Source organism: Ahaetulla prasina, chromosome 8, assembly GCF_028640845.1.
Source record: "Ahaetulla prasina isolate Xishuangbanna chromosome 8, ASM2864084v1, whole genome shotgun sequence".
Lineage (NCBI taxonomy): Eukaryota > Metazoa > Chordata > Lepidosauria > Squamata > Colubridae > Ahaetulla > Ahaetulla prasina.
Window position 1 is genome coordinate 32,968,065 of NC_080546.1, and position 23,104 is coordinate 32,991,168.

Below are 23,104 nucleotides of genomic sequence, written 5' to 3' on the forward strand. Positions count from 1 at the left end.
CTCTCACCTGGACACACCTAACTCACCTGAGGCTGCGCGGAAGCCTCCTTTCCAGAGCCCGCTGGGTCCCACTCATGGCCCGCCCCGCCTGTGTTCCTCACCGCGCAGGCGCATTGTGACTCGCCCGGCAACTCTCCTCAGGCTCGGCTTAGCGCTATCATGGCGGCAGAAACCGGAGAGAGCAGGAAGCGATGGACGAGCTAACCGTGGCGACTGCAGAGTGAAGTAGCTGCACGCGGGGGGCAAAAAACACACAAAAAAAACTTTCAGGCGTTCTTCCCTCCCCCCCACCCCCAAAACGGAACCTCCCGCTTGGTTTCCATCCAGTTCAGGTCGGCATAGCGCCAGTCTGGTGGCGGAGAACCGAAGAAGACATCTCTCTCCATGCCTGGATCAGCCGCCGGGCATTAGAAAGGCGCGTCCGCCTGCCCTTTGGCCCCGATCGTCCCGGGAGCGGAGAGCTCGGCTGGGTGAGTGCGAACTTCCCCGCTGGCCCGACTTCGTCCTTGCACCTGTGACTGCGCGCGCGAGGGGGCAAGAAGCAGGGAGAGCGCTTTTGCTCCTGCCGGAGCTGCTGAAAGACTAGGACAGCAGCAGGAGAGAGGCTGGAGAAGAGCCCCGGGGTGGGTGCTGCCTCTTTAAATCTACAATATCTTTTTTTCCCCTTTTTTAAAAAAAATAAGAACAGTCTTTTAGGAAACCATTTTTTCCCCCTGTCCTCGGGTGCGAGCAAGTTGAACATTTGCAGCGAGGAGGAGCTTACCTGTGCGGTGTGGTTGCTCCTGCTCTGGTTTTATTGAGGGAGAGGGAGGCGTGTGCTTCAAGAAGGGAGCAGAGTTTTATAGTCAGGTAGATGGCAGGCTTGTAGATATTGTTTAACAAAGTGCCTGTACTTAACTGTTGTCTTTCTGGAATGACCTTCTTTCAACAGACCATTGCCCAGGCCCTGCCACTGAGCGAAGAAAAGGACGAGTTGCGCAAGTCCGAGTTGCTGCACTGCCTTTCAAGGTGCTTTAAGAACTGGACCTGAAGATCCAGGCTAGAGTGTCTGTTCTGCATTTCTGGAAGTGAACGAACTATGGCTAGTGAAGAAAGGCAGAGCTCTTCCTCTCCGTCAACAGGGGATGATAAAGGAGGAGGCAGCAGCGGAGATGGTGGTGGTACTGGACAAGGAAAAGATGGAAGCTCAGCTGAAAAGCAGTCTTTGAATCCAGGCATCCCTATCCGGGGTATCAGGATGAAATTTGCTGTTCTGACAGGATTGGTGGAAGTTGGGGAAGTATCCAACAGGGATATTGTAGAAACTGTGTTCAATCTGGTGAGTCACTTATCTTTCTTTTTTCCCCCTTCTCCAAATGAAGAAAAGCATGTGATGATGAAATAATGTACATTCTCCCCGTGTTCATATTACTGTGGTTAAACACAAATGTACACAGGTAGCCATTTGTAACGAGGTGTGTGTGTGTGTGTGAGTCTAGCAAGCTCCTGCATTTTCCTGGAAGAAAAGGCAACTAACTCATTTAAGGTTGCATTGCTTTTTTTCCCTCAATAGTTTTTATTTTTGCTTGAATTTTCTGGGACTTTGTTTCAAATTCTTGTTGTCAGACAACTTTTCTGTATAAAGTTACAAACAACTTGTAACTTTATAAATGTTTAATGAAAGCACAAGGTAGATGTTAAAATTTGCACCCTAAAATATGCTATTTTATCAGTTTGTAATATTGGTCTAATATATCCTATTGTAAGTTTGTAATTGATGGCTTTATAAATGTATAGATATATCTATAGCAGGGGTGTCAAACTGGCGGGCCATGGGCTGGACGCATCAGGTGCAGGCCATGCCCACCCCAGCTCTGGGAAGAGAAAAATGTTACAATATGTCATGTGACAGCAACGTGATGCCTCAAGTTTGACACCGTGATCTATAGGATATATCATTATTGGTACTGCAGACCCTCAACTTTTTGTACTCTCAACTTTTTCTAACAGTAAAAGTTTTCTTAGAAAAGGGTTTAAGGTGATTAATGTTAAACACAAATATTAGGCTTTGAGGAAATATGACATTAAATTTGAGTATTAGAGTTTGGTGGCAGAGAACAGTAATTATATGATAATCTGGGCAATCCATATATATATTGTATAAACTTTAGACTGCGAGAATAATTACTTCCTCTGGCTCACTCAGAATTAATGATTGGTATGACTTTTAAGACCATGTCTCGCATCTGAAATGGTCTTAAAAGCGGAAATAAAATTGTTTGGACACACAATATGCACCATTTCACATTCCTCATGAGTTCTTTGCTTAAAAGTTATAGCCTACATTTTCACAAAGTTCTACTTGAATTTGCTATAATTTGGTTTAGATAAAATTTGAAATGTTTACTTAAATTTAGGCTCTGCAATGTAAATTGGAGAAAGAACATTCCTAATTTAATAAAACAATTTTCACAAAGTTCTACTTGAATTTGCTATAATTTGGTCTAGATAAAATTTGAAATGTTTACTTAAATTTAGGCTCTGCAATGTAAATTGGAGAAAGAACATTCCTAATTTAATAAAACATGTAGTAAAAGTATAAAAAGAGAAAAATTTGTGTTGTTTTATTCCTGATATATTTATAATAGTTCTTTACTTTGAAGTGTGAGTTAAAGATTATGTATGTATATTCATTTAAGCCCTAAGCAGTTGCTAGAAGTAAGCTGCAGAAATAGAAGATTTGTCAAGAATAATTGTGCCCTACCTTTATTATGCCATAAACATAAAATGATTATTCTAGGCTATATATACTGCACTGTCTCCATTGTCTTTAACTAGTGGATTTTTGACTTAAAAATCCAAAATATTATCACTTTTTTCTATAGCAGTAGCAGAAGAACTCACACATTAATTTCTGGGTTCAAAAAGTATTGGACAGTTATACTTTTTATGCTTATGAATATATAAAAGTTTGTTGAACTCTCTAGAGTATTGCAGCATTTTGTACACAATATTGCAAGTGTATAGTGTATCAGTAATTTGTAACAGCAATTTAGTATATTTTATTTCAGCCTATTTGAAAACAATTATAAGTTATATTTGTGATATGAGTTTTGTTAAAAATGATTCAGATTGAATTATAGAGCCTTGCAGAAACTAAATATAAAATTGCCCCCTCCCTTCCCCTCTAGAGTATACCAAGGTGTACCTTACAGTGAACTGGATTTTTGACAATGTCTGCCTGGCATATTCCAATATGTGAATAGACTGTATAAATTGGATGCAGCTAGAAATATTTGGGAGGACCTAGAGGGGGAAATGTTATCCAGTATGATTGGCTCTTCTTTTGTGAAATGGTAGGCATTTATTTATTTTTTTGGTCTTACACAGTGTTTTGGGAGGTGGATAATATGCCAGACTTGAAGCAAAGAAACAGTTTCATTATACATATTCTACCCAATCCCATCTCCATCTGGCATCTTCCGTCTAGAATACTTTGACATTAGTCTAGATATAAGTTTAGACCTGTTTTGTAGGAACTCGGGTATAGATGTGTTTTATTACTACTGAGAAATAATGTAATGCGTAATGCTACAGTTGGATTTCAGTTTGAGAAGTACCATATACTCTTTCCACAAGCCAATGCTTTCCTTCCTCATAAGGAAAATATATTCATTTCTACGAGTCACGACTGTTTATTTTTTAAACAATCAGACTTTACACATTTAATAGTGAAAATTTCTGAAGTATTTATTTTAACTATTTAAGGTAAATAGTTTGCCAAATGGACATGGCTGATGCACCCTCCCTTTCCTGCCACTGAATATGTTCCCCATCTTGTGCAGTGTGATGTGACTCTTGGTCATGTTCTGATTCAGATACCATAGTTCTTCTATTAGAGATGTGATATAAAAACACTCTTATTAGGGTAGAACACTAGAGAAACTTTTGACCACTGAGGATTACAGCCATTTTAATATACAAACCTCATATTTGGTGATGGATAAATGACTGACAAGCATTTTCATGGCCTTGTTGTTATTCTGTGACAAATCAAGCAGATAAAAGTATGAAGGTCTGAGTGTTACATTTGCACTTGATAAGTGTTAACTGGAACACTCAAAAATGAGGTCCAAAGAGGTGTCTTTGAAAGTGAAAAAGGCCATCATTAGGCTAAAAAAGGAAAATCTATGAGAGAGAGAGCAAAAACACTGGAAATAGCCAGAACAATATTTTGAAACTTTCTTAAAAAGAAGGAATTAACTAGCAGGTTCAGCAACACCAAAAGGCCTGGAAAGTCACGAAAGACAACTAAAGTGGATGACTACAGATTTCTACCATTGGGTAAAAAAAACTCTTTCACAACATTTATCCAAGTCAAGAACACTTTTGAGGTAGATGTGTTATTGTTAAAGTTTACAGCCAAGAGACGGTGTCATGAATGTAAATATAGAGGCTTTATAACAAGGTGCAAACTGGCCATGCTCAGGAACAGGAAGGCCAGATTAGACTTTGCCAGAAAACACACCTTAAAAAGCCTTCCCAGTTCTGGAATGGATTCTTTTGGCTGATGAAACCAATATTAACTTGTACCATAATGATGAAAAAAATATGGAGAAGGAAAGGAACAGCTCATGATCCAAGCACACTATATCATCGGTCAAACATGGCAGAGACAGTGTTATGCATGAGTATGTATGGCTGCCAGTGGAACTGGGTCACTGCCATTTATTGATGACCTAGCTACTGATAAAAGTAGCAGGGTGAATTCTGAAGGGTATAGGACTACACTCTGCTCAGATTCAACCAAACGCTGCAAAACTGATAGGATGCCGCTTCATATTGCAGATGGATCATGACATAAAACATACAACAAAAGCAACCAAGAGTTCCTCAAGGCACAGAAATGGGATATTCTTCACTGGCCAAGTCAGTCACCTGATCTCAACTCAATAGACCACATTGATACTTATTGAAGACAAGACTGAAAGCAGAAAAGCTGTTGCTTGCCCACAAACAAGCAACAGCTGAAGGCAGCTGCAGTAAAAGCAGGCAAAGCATCTCAAAGGAGGGAATTCAGCATTAGGGCTAGTCCACGAGTTCTAGACCTCAGGCAGTCATTGAGTGCAAAGGATTTTCATCCAAGTGTTAAAAACAACCCTTTAATTAAAGTTGAGAGTCTTCACTCACATCTTGAGTGTTTCATTTCAGATTCAATGTGGTGGTAGCTCAAATGCCAAAAAATGTATCGTTGTCCTAATATACACAAACCTGACTATGTGTATGTATGTTTGTATCTACCAGTAGCCAAGATGAAGCTAAAGCTAATAGTTTAGTCAAATATTTGGACCCTTCAGAGATAATTTTGCTTGGCTAGTAAATTAGGTAACACCACAAATTAATACAATAAACTAAGAGTTAAGAGAGAGGAATGTTAAGAGGAGCCCAAGCAGACATCAGATTCACTAAAAAATATATCCACCGAAAACAGTTTTCCAACAAGGAAGCTTAAATTTCCTGTTGTAGAGCTGACTGAGCTTAATGAGAAGTGTAAATATCTCTTACAGAACTGTGCTGACCTCCACTGTTACAGCCTATTTTAGTATATGATTTAGCATTTGTTACTTTCCCTAAGAGAGTCTCTGACTCTTTTCTACCAAATTCAGTGGCTACCTTCACTGAATCATACCTATCATTCATAGGTGACTAATGACTGGTTGCCTCTTGAATTGCAAGCTGGGAGACCTATAAAGTTTTACTCTTCAACCTCAGAGAACTCCATAACAGGTTGTGCATTAAGATACCAATTTTCTATATAATTTTCTTGTAACCTATCAAATTAATTTGAAATGCCTAACCAATTCTGTTGTTTTATGAGGCTTTAGAAAAATGCTTCCCAAACCTTTTACTTCATTACCCCAAAACACTCATCAGAAAGTCTTACTGAATTTCAAGGATCAGTTGTAAGTCTCTTCCTTCAGCATTCAAATGGTTGCTGAATGAATGGTCATAACTCAAGAACTACTTGTATTATTCAATACCATTGAATAAACTTTATGACATTTCATTTCAACAATTACTATTGGTAAGTTCATTGGTTTTCACCTTAATAGGGATATTTTGGGAGATTTTTAATGTATTTTAGTACATATGACAATCTTTAAATTTAAATGTTTCTGTTGTGATTAGCAATGGGATTGTTGATAAGGTGTCTCAATAAAGAAAAAACACTTTTATCCAATTTTGGGTAATTTACCCAGGATCAGGAAGTATTGTTTTAGAGCAAAATAAAATAAATTAAAAATGAGCCATTTGTGACAAAACACTACTGTCTTATAATCTTTTTGGAATGTTGCATTTTCTTTCACATATTTCTTTTAAACAGCTTTCTAATATGATTGGAGAGCTCTACCAATCACCTCTTCAGTATTGAATATTTGTATTTTTATATTTAAAATTTAACTTTTATTATTTACTTTTTGCTTTTTAAAATAATGTTTGATTTTGTTTATCTGTGAGATTGGTTTGTTTCCAAAGAAAGATTTGGTTTTGGCCAGGAGGTTTGTATTTTTGAAATTATTTTCCTTTTTTTGAAATTTTGAAATTTTATATTTTAATCCTCAGAAAACAACATATTTGTATGTTGTTTCACACATATAAGAGTCAGAGGATTGGAAACCAGTAGAATAGTTCTTCAGAAATAGGTAATAGCATTAGAAATAATCTGTGTGCTATCCCAAACAGAATTTTGATTTTTTTTCTCTATATACCAGGGTTGTCAAACTGGAGGCCTATGGGCGATATGCATCACGTGCAGGCCACACCCACCCAAGTTCCACAAATGGGAAAAATGTCACGAAATATCATGTGATGGCAATGTGATGTTGCAAGTTTGACACCCATGCTCTACACCATCCTTACATGCAGCAAGTTTTAATGTGCTGTTTTCTTATAGTCTGAATAGGCTGTTTATTCTTCTATTACTTTTTTTCAGTCATAGTACTAAATAATATTGTAACAGAAAATATATTTAGTTTTTAAAGTCATCTATAAAGTTGCTACAGGTGAATAGAACAAGTCACATAGTGTATTATTATGGATATGCAGTTTCAAATAATTATTATTGTCATTTGTTTCAAAATTGCTTATCCATAGTTCAAGTCAAATGGAGAAACAAAAGTACAGATATATTATGTGCATTCAGTTTGGTTTAACTCTGCAATCATACAGACTTTCTCCATGACAGTCCAACTCTAATCTGGTCCTTCAGGTTTTCCAACTATGTACCTATTGCCACCTTAACTGATTCCATCCATTTTGCTGCTTTTCCTGGCATTCACATTGTTTCCAGAGAACTGGTCTTTGCATAATTCGACAAAATAGGATTATTTGAACCTGATCATTTGTGTCTCAAATGAGAACTTTAGGTTGATTTGTTCAGTGATCTATATGTTTTCTTGGCTATACGTGGTTTTTCTCAGAAATCTTCTCCAACATCAAAGCTGAAAAGTGTCAGTATTGTTCTGATCTCACTTTTAATATAATAAAGCAATACAAGCATCAGAATCACAGTCTTGATAACAAGTAATATAAAGACATATATTTTATCTCCAATACCTTTAACAAAGGTTGTTTCTCCTACCCCAGATAAGAGTCTTGCCCACTGTTGGGAGGAATTCTGCAGATCTCATTTCAGAGGGCTAGTTGTCTATTGGTGAATGTAGTAAACAAAAACATGGAATAATTTTAAATACAGATAGTCTTCGATTTATGATCACAATTGGGACTGGAACTCCCATCATTAAGCAGTGTGGTTGTTAAATGAGTCATGATCATTTTTGTTGCAGTCATTAAGTGGTAATTAAGCAGATAAGATAAATAAGCAGATAAGGCTTTCTCCATTGACTTGCTCCCAGAAGGCCCTGGGAAGATTGTAAATGTTGATCACATGACTCAGACCTGCAGTTTTCGAAAATACAGGTTGCCAAGCAAATTTTGATGACATGATTGTAAGAACAGGTTGTAAGTCCCTTTTTCAATGCCTTTATAAATTGAACAGTCATTAAATAAATAAACTATCTGTATTAGAGTAATTCTTGCGACATTATTTGATTAATTTATAGCTTACATTAAATGCATCACAATGTTTCCAACTTTTTTCTACTTCTAACAAACAAAAACAGAGTTCTCACTTGAGATACAAATGATAATTGTTACTTTTGAACTAAGATGCATGCTGCATCTCATCTACTTAACTTCACTCACTCCTTTATCACTTTTTTCTGGTGTTGAAGCATGGTATGACTTCATGTATTCCAACAAAATCATTGAAATATTTTAAAGAATGTTTTTTCATCTGCAGTTTTCAATGCAAGTACAGTATAGTGGAAAGTTGTGACTTGTCCTCACTGATTTTTTTCAAAGTGTCATTCCTCAGCTTTTCTTTATAAATGAAGCAGCTGTATTCAAGACTGGTTTTTATTTATTGAGTTGGCTAAATACTACAGTGATTACTTTTCTTGCTCAGAATTTCAGGACCAGCTGGTAAACTTTAAAGAAATCTACTTAGATATGGATTTCTTGTTGGCTGATACATAGAGAAATTAACAGGCAATTTTTGTTTACAATTGTTCCTTGGCAACTGGTATTTAAGGCATGTTGTCTTTGATTCAGAAAGCTGTATACAACCATTAAGACTAAGACGCTGATAGAACTAGTTTCAACTGGATTCAATCCTCCTTCTATAAGGCCATTGTCAGCAATTGCATTGTGGGAAAGAATCTTCTCAACAAAACCAGGCAAAGGTTCAAAAAATGTGCCATTTAGATTGTTTCCCCACTGCTAGTCAAAAAGCAGTTTTAAAGAGTGTATCCAACTTGAGAAGCTATGTTGATAAAGCAATAGAACTTAATTGAGAAAAGGACATTAAATAATGAAAATGCAGTTTAAAGACAGATCAAGGAACCTGGTAATGTAAAAGCTAAGAAAAACAAAAAGCTTGATATTAAGCTTCTCAAAAAAGCTAGGACTAAAAACGGTGTGATAAATGTTCAACCCAATCTAGCTGCAAAAGGACACAGAAACCTACAAAGTTTCCATTTTGTGAGATTTATTAACCACATCAATCTACTTATATATTATTTTTAAGTTTCATTTTCATTTTTAAATTATAGTATGTTCCAACTGTGTCAATTTCACTTTCATATTGGTTTTAGCTAGGAATAGGGAGATGGTTTTATGAAAGTGTCTCAACTTGTCAGTTGACTTTTGGAACACTTCTTTGTGAAAGTTTGGTTTGGGATCATTTAATCTAAATGTTGACCTATTTTTCAATTTTTTTTCTTTTATCTCTTTCATCGCACTTAGGATTTTTAAAAGTTCATTCAAAATATGAAGACAATAGAATAGTTTAAACTTATATAGATAAAATGTCATATGCTATTTTTAATCTAGACGTGTCTATCACAAAATGAAATAATAGAATTTGCTTGCTTTCCATATTTCAAACCAGAATGGGACAATTCGCCTCTACCAACTTGTCATGGCCAACTCCTTGCTGCCAACTCACCATGGTCAACTTGCTAAAGCCAGCTTGCCACAACCAACTTGCTGTGCAACAATTCAACAATTTTATTTAATTATTTAAAATAATTTAAAATAATTTAAAATAATTTTAATTTTTGTCATTCAATTTCATTTTGTCCCTCCTTTTGCATTCTTTCTTGAATGATTCTATTGCAACATTTATTTGAGATTATGTAACTTTTGTCCGGCATTGAATTGTCCCATGACAAGTTGGCTGTGGTGAATTGTCTTTTGGCAAGTTGGCTGTGGCCAGTTGGCTGTGGTGAATTGGTTGTGGTGAGTTGTCTTAGACCCATTTGAAACACAGATTGGTTCTCAGAAACTTAACTATGATCCAAAGGAACTTGGATGGTAAAAGTGATGTGGCTGTCATATTATCTTTCTAAATATGTTTTGTTAAAGTCTGCCATGAAACCAAATATTTTGCTTGGAGAAATTTTATCCTTTTAGAAGTTGTCTCATGCTTTTGATTTTTGGTATGTTGCAAAAACTACAGGCAGTAGCAGGCAGGCCATCAGGAGAACAACCTACCTATAAGTGTCAAGTCCCAGATGCTTAATAATTTTAGCAGATTGAGAGTAGCTATTTTGTTGGCATTTCATGGCATGACAGTTTACTCTTTGTGGATGTCCTGCAGCTACAGTATTTGATTTTTGAATACATTATGATCCTAAGATTACATTAGCATATTCTAATTAAAATATGATCCCAATGTTAACAAAATTAGCCTCAAAAGTATACTCTCTGTGTTGAATGAAGTATGCTTTATTTTGAATGGTCAGGACCTGTAAATTAACATGATCATAAATTAATATCCCTATTCACTTCAATTAAAATATTTGGTTTGAATTTGCAACTGATTATTTTGCATTTTTCATTAAGCGGATATACAGTATAGGATTTCATTCTTATTGGAAGACTATCTGAGTGCAGTCATATTCAGAACTCCACTTTCAGAACAAAGTAAGGAGATTTTGTGAAGCATTTTACTGATATCAAGTGAGGTTCTTTGACAAAGTTGGAATATGTTTGACATTATAATTGGGAGAAGTTATTAACTGCTTTTTTCAATTCTTTTTGGTATTTCCTGATTTGTAACAATGAATAATCAAGCTCCTCAAAACTGATTAGGCTATCTAGTAATCCTACATCTGGTATCAATTAACCACTTTTTTCATGTTCTTTGTGATTTTCAAACCTGTTTCTTGTTCCTCTGTTACAATTGTATGTGGTAGAGCATGACATCTTGTCAATAAATGGTACAGTTTGTTGTAATGAAGTAGCTTGTAGTTATCGAAGACCTACTCAAGCAGTATAATTGTTTACAACTCTTTCTGCTAAAATGCTGCTATAGAAATCAGATGTTAGTGCAAAGAATGATTTTTTAAAAAAAACAGTTTTTCACTTTGCATAGAGTAAAATAATGGACCAATGTTTAAATGATTAAGATCTATTTAATTTCAAATTAGTTTATTGTATGCTAATGTTCACATTGTACATGACTGTGTGAAACATAAATAGCTAAGGAGAGATAGTAATGTTCTTCATTTAGAACAAGGCAGCCAATATACGCCACACAAGCAGATTGCTTCTCCATTTTCTAAACATGATTAAAGAAATGCCAATGTTGTGTTATTTATGCATTCCTTACATTTCTGCTGCTCTATTTTGTTATTATAATTAAAGCTATTCAGAACATGTTTACAAATTAGATTTAAATTGCTTGATTTTCATTTTATACAAACGATAAATAAATTCAAGAGGTCATACCTAAATCAGTAAGTCTTTTGATTGTGTTGACCATGGCTTAATGAAAAGTCCAACTCCTGGACAAATGGGTAGCTTATTATTGTATCCATTAAATTGAGAAATCCTGCATGGCAACATGCAAATCCACCAGAGAACGTAAATGCAGGGATCTTTGAGATATCCACTGTTGATTATGTTACATTTCAGATTAATTGCACAGTTAATTGCAGTGAAAGCTGTCGGGTCTTTAAGTTAATAGAAGAAAAATGTGTGGCACAGGGCTTTTTGAAAACTAGGTGCCTGGCTAGATGACATTAATTGGAATTAAGGGTTAACTTTGATATCAGCTGATTAATATTTCTTACTGATTCACATTTTTATTTTATAAAAATAAAAAAAACACTGGGGAAAGCCTTAATTTACTACTAAGCAGAATATATTTAATAAACCAAAACAAGAGAAATATTATGGATAGCAAAATTTGATATTGGTTTATAATTCAATTCTATACATGTTCAAACAAAAGTGCTGCTATTTTTAATAAAGCTTAATAACAAAATGTACTTAAAATGTATTTCTCTATATAAAGTTAATAGTACTAATTGAAAAGCAAGCATGATGTGTAGAATTGCTACCTAGAAGCAAACTCTATGAAACATACAAGTTTGAATTATTCTACTTTAAAAAAGGTATATGTATTTTTTATAAGGAAAGAAAAAAATTTCATATATATGTTCTAAAATCATGAAGTTGTGGTTGACATTTTATGCAATACTAATTTTTAGGAATTTTAAACAATTTTCCTTATCTGAATATAAGAATCTTGCAAATTTTCTTCATAGTACATTATTTCTAGTGTCCATTAGGTGGCACTCATGACTTTATCTTTAATGAAGCAAAGAAAAGTTATGTGGATTTTAATATAAAACTTGACCAGGGTAGCATTAAACAGCATATATAAATGCAAGCAAATAGGGACAACTTTAATCAATCAGTTTGATTCTGGTATTATCTTTCATTAGTGGTAAAAGATTCTCAAAGTGGGAACACAGAGAATGTAAAAGTGCAACTGTCATTAATGATTAAGTGTGAAAAATGAGAAGAGAGAAGTATGTTTCATGGGAGAGATAGAGAAAAGAGGACTCAGTGACTGCTAAACTTCAAAACAGGTACAGATTTGGCTGAAGTTGCTATTGAGGAACTGCTTATCTATTGTCACTCAAGAATGGTAGTCATTACAAATAGTTGATAGTCACTGTATGGCCCAAGGGTAATTTAGAATTTTCATTGCCTCTTAGTAAAATTCAGTACCTTTTTTTCAGGATGCGAGAGAAACTGCCATAATGGCCACTGGTACATTCTCAGTTCCTTCAGGATAATGAAACACTGTCTTGACGGTTTGCTGGATGGACATTTTTGGTATTTAATGCCACTGACTTCCTTTGTAATTGTGCCTTGAATCAAAACAGATGTCAAGAATTTTGTTCTTACTTTACCATTTCTGTTATTTCTCCTAGCCTTAGTCATGCAAGGCAATTGATTTAATGCAACTCTTTACCGCCTGCTAAGGAGCTTGGTTCGCAGTTCCTCTAGTCTAGACCCTAACAGAAACTTACTTTTCGCAGGGGAGTATGTTCTGTTTAGGGACATGGTAGCTCAGTGGCTAAGACACTGAGCTTGTCGATCGAAAGGTCAGCAATTCAGCGGTTTGGATCCCTAATGCCACATAACAGGGTGAGCTCCCATTACTTGTCCCAGCTTCTGCCAACCTAGCGGTTCGAAAGCACATAAAAATGCATGTAGAAAAATAGGGACCACCTTTGGTGGGAAGGTAACAGAGTTCTGTGCACCTTTGGCGTTTAGTCATGCCGGCCATCTGATCATGGAGCCATCTTTGGACAGCGCTTGCTCTTCGGCTTTGAAACGGAGATGAGCACTGCTCTCTAGTCAGGAACGAGTAGCACATATGTGCGAGGGGAACCATTACCTTTACCTTTACGTTTTGAGGGTGTTGAGTTTTTTTCTAAGATGGCCCAGTTCAAACCCTGACATAATCTCCCATCTGCTTGATAAATGGGTCATCTTTACATTCCATAGGTGTTCAGGCTCTAAAGTTAGGGCATGCTTCTGGCACATCTAACTTCTGCAGTATGTTAAGTATAATGGGCATAACTGTGGATTAGGTCTGTATCTTCAGCCCATCATGCCAAGTCAGATTGGAAGGGGTTAGTGGGGTGTGGAGCTATTCCTAGGCTTTGTTGAAGTGGAGTGGCAGGAGATTCTAAGAGCAGGAAACATGGAGAATATAAACATAGTTTTACTAGTTTTGCAGGTAGTCCTTGCTTAATGACTATTCATAGAATAGAATAGAATAGAATTTTTTATTGGCCAAGTGTTATTGGACACTCAAGGAATTAGTCTTGGTGTATATGCTCTCAGTGTACATAAAAGAAAAGATACGTTCATCAAGGTACAACATTTACAACACAAATGATGGTCAATATATCAATATAAATCATAAGGATTGCTAGCAACAAAGTTACAGTCATACAGTCGTAAGTGGAAAGAGATTGGTGATGGGAACAATGAGAAGATTAATAGTAGTGCAGATTTAGTAAATAGTTTGACAGTGTTGAAGGAATTATTTGTTTAGCAGAGTGATGGCCTTCGGGGAAAAAACTGTTCTTGTGTCTAGTTGTTCATTCAGGGATTGTTCACAGTTATGGTGGTGGTGAATGAATGATAGTTATGACTGATCCTCGAAACTACAGCTATTGTAGCACCTCTGTAGTCACATGATGGAAATTCAGGCATTTCAGCTCCATATTTGTGCCCCACAACTTGCAATTCAGCTACGTCTTCCAACCTATTTTTCCTCTTATCCCTGATCTTTTGGCCATCCTGCATTCTGGCACCCACACAACTCCCTATCAACCATTGTTTATTTATTTATTTATTTTTATTTATTTATTAGATTTTTATACCGCCCTTTTCCCGAAGGACTCAAGGCGGTGTACAGCCAAGGATAAAAACTCAATATATATATAATTAAAACCAAAATTTAAAACAGAGCAAATTACAAAAAAGGCCGACATTAAAAATTTGAAAATTTAAAACCCTAAAACAATAAAAACCCAATTTAAAATTTAATAAAACTATTAAGCCAGTCCCGCTTGAATAAATAAGTGTATTTTTAGCTCACGGCAAAAGGTCCGAAGATCAGGCACTTGGCGTATATATATTAATTATATTTTATTGTTGTCTTCCTCCTGCTATTGACAAGGCATACACTGCCAAAGCAGCTGCTGGCCTTCGCAGGGCTACATGAAGTCTCTCTACAACTTTGCTAGGCCTGGCACAGTGTCATGAAGGCCTCTTCAGGCTATGGGGAGGTCTTGCGGTTGAGCTAAGAACTTCATTGGCCAGGTGTGCCTCATCAACAACAAGAGGAAGAACACAAGGGTGGTCAGAGGAAAACAGAGGGGGCCTTTCACATTATATGTTCTTTTCTAAGATTCTTAGATTCTTAGGTTTCCGCATGCGCAAGATGGCGCTGTTCTGAAGACTCGGCTCCGGCGAGGAAAAAGGCCCCTCCGATGCTGGCAATGTCCTGGCGGCCTGTCTAGCCGCTTGCTGCCCCCGGCCCGGGAGATCTCTTTTCGAGCAGCCATGGGAGAGGTCTCTGGACCTTCTCTGATACATGGCTGCCGAGAACGAGGCCGGGTAGGCTGGCGGTGGATTCGGAGGCCATGTTCTGAGGCTCGGAGGTGGGGCGATGAGTCGGCATTTTCTAGCCGGCCGTTTTTCGGTCGATTCGTTTCGCTGGCGGGCCTCTAGCCATTGGACTCGTCTTCCAGCCCTCTTCTGACCATCGACTTCGGACTTTGGGGGTTTCAGCCTCTGCAACTTGGATGAGAGCGGAGGTATTACATCTACCCTTACTACTGCCATCTGCCTCTTGTGCCACAGTTTGTTGGCTTTCTCCCTGCTGCCGGATTGTGGACTTGGCAGCCTTCATATCCTCCAGCCTCTCGGAGAAGTTCAGCCTTTTATATGGGCCTGGCCTCTTGGGGATAAGGCTGAGAGACCTGGCCTCTGGGGTGGTTAGGATTTATTCCTGGCCATGTCTGGAGGGGTTGTTGGAGGTTTGCGGGAGATGATGGAGGCATTCGGAGCGGTTCCCCTGTAACCAGTCTGTGGTTGTGACTGTGATAACATCATCCATGCCCCCCTCGGCCTTTTTGGGACTTCTATGGCCGTTTTTGGTCCTATTAGGACTTTTTGGGGGAGACAATGGGACTTATTTGGGGACAGAGGAAGACGGAGGAGGGTGTGCCCAAGGACTGAGTGCCATCTCCCCTCACCCCCGGTTCCAGGATGTTTGGACTATACACTCGACAGAATACCACCTAGACTGTCATTTGGTGCCTATCGCTGTTCCATTCTGCGTCCGTCCTCATTCTGGACTAGTACCATCTGCTACCACCTGCCATTCGGAGATGGAGCTTTTGTTTTTGCCGATTCTTAGTCTCAGCTGCTACGCACTATACTTATGAGGAACTCTTGCGCCTGCAGGTGCCCCGCCGCAGGAATGGCCTCCTCACTACCGAGGGCCGGCCTCCATGACGGGTCTTGGGACCCACAGAGGTGGCATGCAAAAAGAAGAGCTTGTGGGGTTTTTAGAGAGGAACTTTTAAGGGGTGGGAGGGTAAGGGCGGGCAATGGGGTAACCCGTCGGGTGAGGCCAGTCTCTGCACATGCTCATGGCGGTCTTTCTTTATCAGGTTCGGAGGTTATGGGGTGGAGGTGTTCCTATTGATGAGGGTGGTTCTATTGACACGGTAAGTGGGAGAGGCAGATATGGCGGAAGCGAGGGTCATACCAAGTTTCGGGAGCGCGTGCTCGATGTCTGAAAGCGATCACGCTCCGACCCTGGACTTCTCCCGTTCCCGGATGGTCAGGATCCTCAGAGCCGGGCCTTGGTTGATGTTGTGCAATGCTCGGTCCGTGGTGAACAAAGCCCCCCTTGTTTGTGATCTTATTCAGGGGGGTTCCGCGGACCTTATAGGCATTACGGAGACCTGGTTGGGCACGGAAGGGGGTGTGCCCCTCGTGGAGATGTGCCCGCCGGGTTTCCGTGCATTCCATCAACCGAGGCCCAGGGTAGGTGGTGGGGTGGCGGTTGTGATTAGAGAGAGTCTAGAGCCGAGGAGACCACTGTGCCTCAGATTGCCGGGTGCGAATCCTCTTTGTGAGATGGGGTCATAGGTGTCAGATGGGTTTGCTGATCGCGTACCTGGCTCCTTGCTACGTGACAGCTGCCCTGCCCGAGCTCCTGGAGGTGCTGGCCGGGGTGGCAGTTGAGACCCCCAGACTTTTAGTCATGGGGGACTTTAACTTGCCATCTTCCGGCCCGTCATCGACAGCGGCTCGGGAGTTCACGGCTTCCATGACGGCCTTGGACCTGACCCAGGTAATTGATGGCCCTACTCACATTGGGGGTGGCACTCTGGACCTGATTTTTCTCTCTGGTCAGTGGTTGAGAGATCTGGACTTAAAGGAAATAGTCACTGAACCTTTGTCATGGTCAGATCACTCTCTTCTTCGCCTGGACTTTCTGACCGCCATTCACCACCGCAGGGAGACGGAGCCGATCGTTGGTTCCGTCCCAGGCGCCTGATGGACCCGGATGGGTTCCGGACGGAGCTTGGGCCATTTCCTGAGGGTCTGGCTCACGGCTCGGCCGAGGAACTTGTTGCGGCCTGGGAGCGGGCGCGGCGGGGCCTTAGACCGAGTCGTGCCTTTGCGGCCTCTGACCCGGCGCAGGGCCCAACCGGCTCCTTGGTTCTCCGAGGAGCTGAGGGGATGAAGCGCGGAGAAGGCGCCTAGAGAGTTCCTGGAGGTCTAGCCGTTCGAAGCTGATCGGACACTAGTGAAGTCCTATACTAGGACTTACCTAGTGGCATTGAGGAAGCGAGGCGTAGCTCGCCTCCTCCCTCATTGCATCGGCAGATAACCGCCCGGCCGCCCTGTTTGGTGACTCGCTCCCTCCTTCATCAGGGGCGGGATGACCCGTTGCAGGGACGGGCTGAGGAGTTTAACGGTTATCTATCGATAAAATCGCTCAGCTTCGGGATGGTCTGGACCAAGATTGCGGTGATGCGGGTGAGACGCCGAGGGTGGTCTTGGCGACATTATTTGGGATGAGTTTGACCCTGTGGCTCCGAGGACATGGACAGGTTGCTGGGTAGGTTGAATGCCACCACGTGTTTACTGGACCCGTGCCCTCCTGGCTGGTGCTGGCCACTCGGGAGGTGACACGAGGCTGGCTCCAGGCGATTACGATCGCTTCTTTGGTGGAGGTGTCTTCCGGCCGCCTTGAAAGAGGCGGTGGTGAGGCCCTCCTTAAGAAGCCTTCCTGGACCCAGCTGTTTTAGGTAATTATCGTCCGGTCTCCAACCTTCGCTTTGCGGCGAAGGTTGTAGAGAGTATGGTGGCATATCAGCTTCCCTTGCACCTGGATGAAACTGTCTATCTAGACCCGTTCCAGTCCGGTTTCCGACCCGGTTACAGCACGGAGACGGCTTTGGTCGCGTTGGTAGATGATCTCTGGAGGGCCAGGGATAGGGGTTGTTCCTCTGCCCTGGTCCTATTAGACCTCTCAGCGGCTTTCGATACCATCGACCATGGTATCCTGCTGCGCCGGGTGGGGGGATTGGGAGTGGGAGGCACCGTTTATCGGTGGTTCTCCTCCTATCTCTCCGACCGGTCGCAGTCGGTGTTGACAGGGGGGCAGAGGTCGTCCCCGAGGCGCCTCACTTGTGGGGTGCCGCAGGGGTCGATTCTCTCGCCCCTTCTGTTTAACATCTACATGAAACCGCTGGGTGAGATCATCAGTGGTTTCGGTGTGAAGTATCAGCTGTATGCGGATGATACTCAGCTGTACTTTTCTACACCGAACCACCCCAACGAAGCTATCGAAGTGCTGTCCCGGTGTCTGGAGGCCGTACGGGTCTGGATGGGGAGAAACAGGCTCAAGCTCAATCCCGCCAAGACAGAGTGGCTGTGGATGCCGGCATCCCGGTACAGTCAGCTAAATCCGCGGCTGAACATCGGTGGCGAGTCATTGGCCCCGATGGAGAGGGTCCGCAACTTAGGCGTCCTCCTGGATGAACGGCTGTCTCTAGAAGAGCATTTGACGGCCGTCTCCAGGAGAGCGTTCTACCAGGTTCGCCTGGTACGCCAGTTGCGCCCCTTTCTGGACCGGGATGCCCTATCCACGGTTACTCACGCACTCGTGACGTCTCGCCTGGATTACTGCAATGCTCTCTACATGGGGCTCGCCTTGAGGGGCATCCGGAGGCTACAGTTAGTCAGAATGCAGCTGCGCTGGTGATAGATGGAGCCCTCGTGGCTCCCATATGACACCTATCCTGCGCAGACTGCACTGGCTTCCTGTGGCCTTCGGGTGCGCTTCAAGGTTTTGGTGACCACCTTTAAAGCGCTCCATGGCATTGGGCGGGTTATTCTGGGACCGCCTACTGCGACCGAATACCTCCCACCGCGCCGTGCGCTCTCACAGAGAGGGTCTCCTCAGGGTGCCGTCAGCGAGGCAATGTCGTCTGGCGACGCCCAGGGGAAGGGCCTTCTCTGTGGGGGCTCCCACCCTCTGGAACGATCTACCCCCCGGACTTCGTCAGCTTTCGGACCTTCGGACCTTCCGCCGCGGGCTTAAAACATACTTATTTAATTGTGCAGGACTGAGCTAGATTTTAAATTTTGGGTTTTAAATTGGGTTTTATTTCTATTTTTAATTGGACGGGCTTTAGAATAAGTTTTTTAAATGTTTTATATTGTATTTATATTCTATTTATCTGTTTTTAGTGCCTGTAAACCGCCCTGAGTCCCTTGGGAGATAGGGCGGTATATAAATATGATTAAATAAATAAATAAATAAATAAATAAATTTTCTAGCCAGTCTTCAGTGATACAAATAAAGTTTATCCTTGAATCTATCAAGTTCTTATTCTTCTTGATCTTGGCATTCGGTCCTAGCATCGTGTGGCTTCTCACAAGTTCCCACTAAAGAGAATGGAGGCCAAAAGCAGGGATCTAAAACATACTGAATCCCCCTGTTTATAACCAGTACTTTCATCATAACTCTTTCAGCCAAACCACAATGGAAATATGTTGTTCAGCATCCACATCATCTCAGTTTAATAATCTGAAAAACTGAGTTAGGGAAAACTTGCAGTCAAAATGTGGATTACTTTAAAAAACCATTTAAAAAAACAATTCCCTCATTAATTCCATGTAGACAATGGCTGAATACCACTATTGATTTTCTATCCTGTATTTTCTGATAGTAGATTGAAAAAATTAATGGTATCTAATTTATTTGCCACAACCACTTATTTTAGTCAAGTATTTAACAGATTAGCTATTTTTAAAATTAGCATTACTTGCATTATTCTTAAAGTATAGACTTTAATGCAGATTTCTGTATAAGTTTGATAAAATGCACTTGCTAATGTTTAGTAACATTTTAAAGATAAATTTACCGTATATACTCGAGTATAAGCCGAGTTTTTCAGCACATTTTTTGTGCTGAAAAACGTCCCCTCGGCTTATACTCGGGTCTATACGGCTTATACTCGAGTTTTTTTTTTAAGCCCTCGGCTTATACTCGAGTATATATGGCTTATACTCGAGTTGTTTTTCTTTTTCACATTTTGCGGATGAAGCCCTGCGGTGCAGTGAGAGGGCGGGCGGGGAGCCGCCAGCCTTCTCAGCTGAGGGAGGAGGTTTCCCAACCGTAGGTGCCTCATTTCCCACCCTCGGCTTATACTCGAGTCCCCAGTTTACCCCAGTTTTTGGGGTAAAATTGGGGACCTCGGCTTATACTCGGATCGGCTTATATTCGAGTATATACGGTAGGTAATTTTATAATTTAAGTAAACGATGCCAATTATTTAGTGGTTTTTTTAAATAAAATAGAGAGTGTCTTTAGGCTTGTTATTTGCACAAATGTTTTTTTATATTCTTTTTTTGTGCCTCATTATGCTCAAATGTTCAAAACATTTTCTCTATAACCTTCTAAAATGACACTTGTTTTAAGAAATAATAATTGTATATACTCGGATAGTAAAGAAAATAACATGAACAATGTGGTATATTTTGCTGTGACTTTCATATTACATACCGGTAAGATTTAAATTCTGTGTAACATAAGTTGAACTGATTTTTAAGTAGATAGCACACAGTGATGGATTTCTGATTTTGAAAATCTGTCACAACCATAAATCAGCAGCTTGCTAAGATTGCAGTAGCAAGCTATTAAATAACATGGTAGTATTTACTATAGGTAGATGCAAATTTTAAAAGAGTTTCTTTATCATAGTTTAAGTGATTTATTGGCTTTCAATGCTCATGTATGAATCTATGATGTAATGGATTTTGAAAATCTATTTTCTGTAAGAAGATGCCTGCTTTCCATATGACTGTAGGTTACATATTTCATCTTTATATATTAATATCTGTATTACAATAAAGTTACATTTTGATTATTTGTATGATTAGGTTTTACCTATAGGGCAGTTCAAAGTGACAATCTGATTGTAAAGATCACGTTTTAAAAATGTGAACTTGTTACAGTAAAAATCAGAATAATATAAGAATAAATTCTTATTATTTCAGTTGAATGCTTCCATGTAAAATTGAGCATTGTAATTTATTCTACAGGAAAATTAGAAATATTCTATAAAATTATTATTAAATCTGTAAGCTCTGAATATCATAATGCTTAATGAGTGGACAATTGAATTAAATATAGTTATTTTTATCACTTTGGAAATTCCTTGAAAAATTGAGACCAATTTGATTTAGTGGTTAAGACACCAGGCTAGAAACTGGGAGATAGTAAGTTCTATTCTGACCATAGACATGAGAGACAGCTGGATCAGTTTGGACCAGTCACTCTCTTTTAGCCCCTGCTCACCTAACAGGATTCTTGTTGTGGGGGAAATAGGAGGAAGAAGGAGGATTAGATATGTGTGATGCATTGAGTTATTTATAAAATCAATAAAAGTGGGATATAAATAAATAAATCAGAATTTTCTCTATCTACCTTCTCAAAGTAAAAGTTTTTCAGAACACATCCATTAATAAATACAATGCTTACAATGAAATTTTGTTGATACCAGCATTATATAAATTTAAAATAAACATAAGGTTATAATTTTTCTTTACTTTTCCTATTTTCTCTATATACTCTATTCTGAATGGAATCTGTCTAGTTCTTATATCCCCTATCAGAAAACGACATTTAATACAGCACAATTTCTGACTAAAATGGTCTGACTGAGATTGGCATACATCGGGCCTGATTGGGGTAGATTTCAGGGGTGATAAAGAAATATAATTTTATGTCATTTTATTCCATTTTACATATTTATGTATTAAATTATTGTATTTTATCCTATAAAATCCTATAACTATTGTTTTTACCCTACTCTCATTTTAAATTGTTTGTTTAGAATTTTATTGGTAATATGTATTTGAACTTGTACGTTGATATGACCTATAGCAGTGATGACTAACCTTTTCCAGACCGAATGCCCAAAACACATGTGCCCGAATCCCCAACCCCTGTGCATGCGTTCCCCCATGCTTGTGAGCTTGCCCCCCCTGCATGCACGTGCCCCCTTGTGCATGTGTGGCAGAGACCCAAAGACCAGCTGGCTGGCAGGAGGCGCGCATGCATGCACGGTGGAGCTGAACTGGGGCAACGGCTCGTGCCCATGGAGAGGGCGCTGTGTGCCACATCTGGCATGCGTGCTATAGGTTTGCCATCATGGGCCTATAGGTTTATCAATATATATATATTTAGATTTGGACAGCAATACTTTTAGAAATGTATTGCTGGAAACAATCCTATCTTGAAAAATTCTGTCAAACTTGAATATTGTCTGTTCTCTTTATATTTTGAATGATGTAATAGTTAGTTTGGTTAATGAAAAATCTAAATTAATAATGAAATAAATTCTGTGATGGCAATTCCTTAGTTTTGCTTCTGGATTTTAGCAGAACTCTGATAATGCAACAGAGTTTTTCTGGCAGCGTTCCCAGGCAGACTAGACTGGAAACATGATGAGATTAGCTAATTATATTTTATTGTAAGACTACATTAATATACTCTTGCAGGTCTGAAAGTATAAATCTTCTGTGTCCATTTTTAGCCACGGGATCAATTAGGATAGGTCCTTCCTAAGTTTCTTCTTCTAACATTAAGATCTCTTCTCTTGTCTGATCATTTCCTAGGCAGCATCTCTTCCCCTCATCCCTCAAAATCAATCTTACATACTATTACATTTCTCTTCTACTATCGGGGTAGGTGGTGGAAAACACGTGTTAACGTGTTACAATAAGATAGACTTCATGTGAAGTGTTAATACCAATTTATAATGCCTTGGTAAGGCTACACTTGGAATACTGCATCTAGTTTTGGTCGCCACGATGTAAAAAAGATGTTGAGACTCTAGAAAGAGCGCAGAGAAGAACAACAAAGATGATTAGGGGAGTGGAAGCTAAAACATATGAAGAATGATTGCTGGAATTGGGTATGTCTAGTTTAATGAAAAGAAGGACTAGGGATGACATGATAGCAGTGTTCCAATATCTCAGGGGTTGCCACAAAGAAGAGGGAGTCGGGCTGTTCTCCAAAGCACCTGAGGGTAGAACAAGAAGCAATGGATGGAAACTGATTAAGAAGAGAATCAACCTAGATGTCAGT

At 39.8% G+C, this 23,104-nt stretch overlaps 1 protein-coding gene across 1 annotated transcript in view; it reads left to right on the forward strand.

Moving 5' to 3' along the window:
* Window positions 1-228: 228 nt before the first annotated feature.
* LRBA (LPS responsive beige-like anchor protein) overlaps window positions 229-23,104 on the forward strand; it is a 395,942-nt gene continuing 373,066 nt past the window's right edge. Inside the window, exons 1-2 of the mRNA XM_058193740.1 lie at window positions 229-470; window positions 932-1,318. Of these exons, the coding sequence (XP_058049723.1) occupies window positions 1,079-1,318 (240 nt within the window). The 5' untranslated portion in view covers window positions 229-470; window positions 932-1,078. The remainder of the gene's footprint in view (window positions 471-931; window positions 1,319-23,104) is intronic.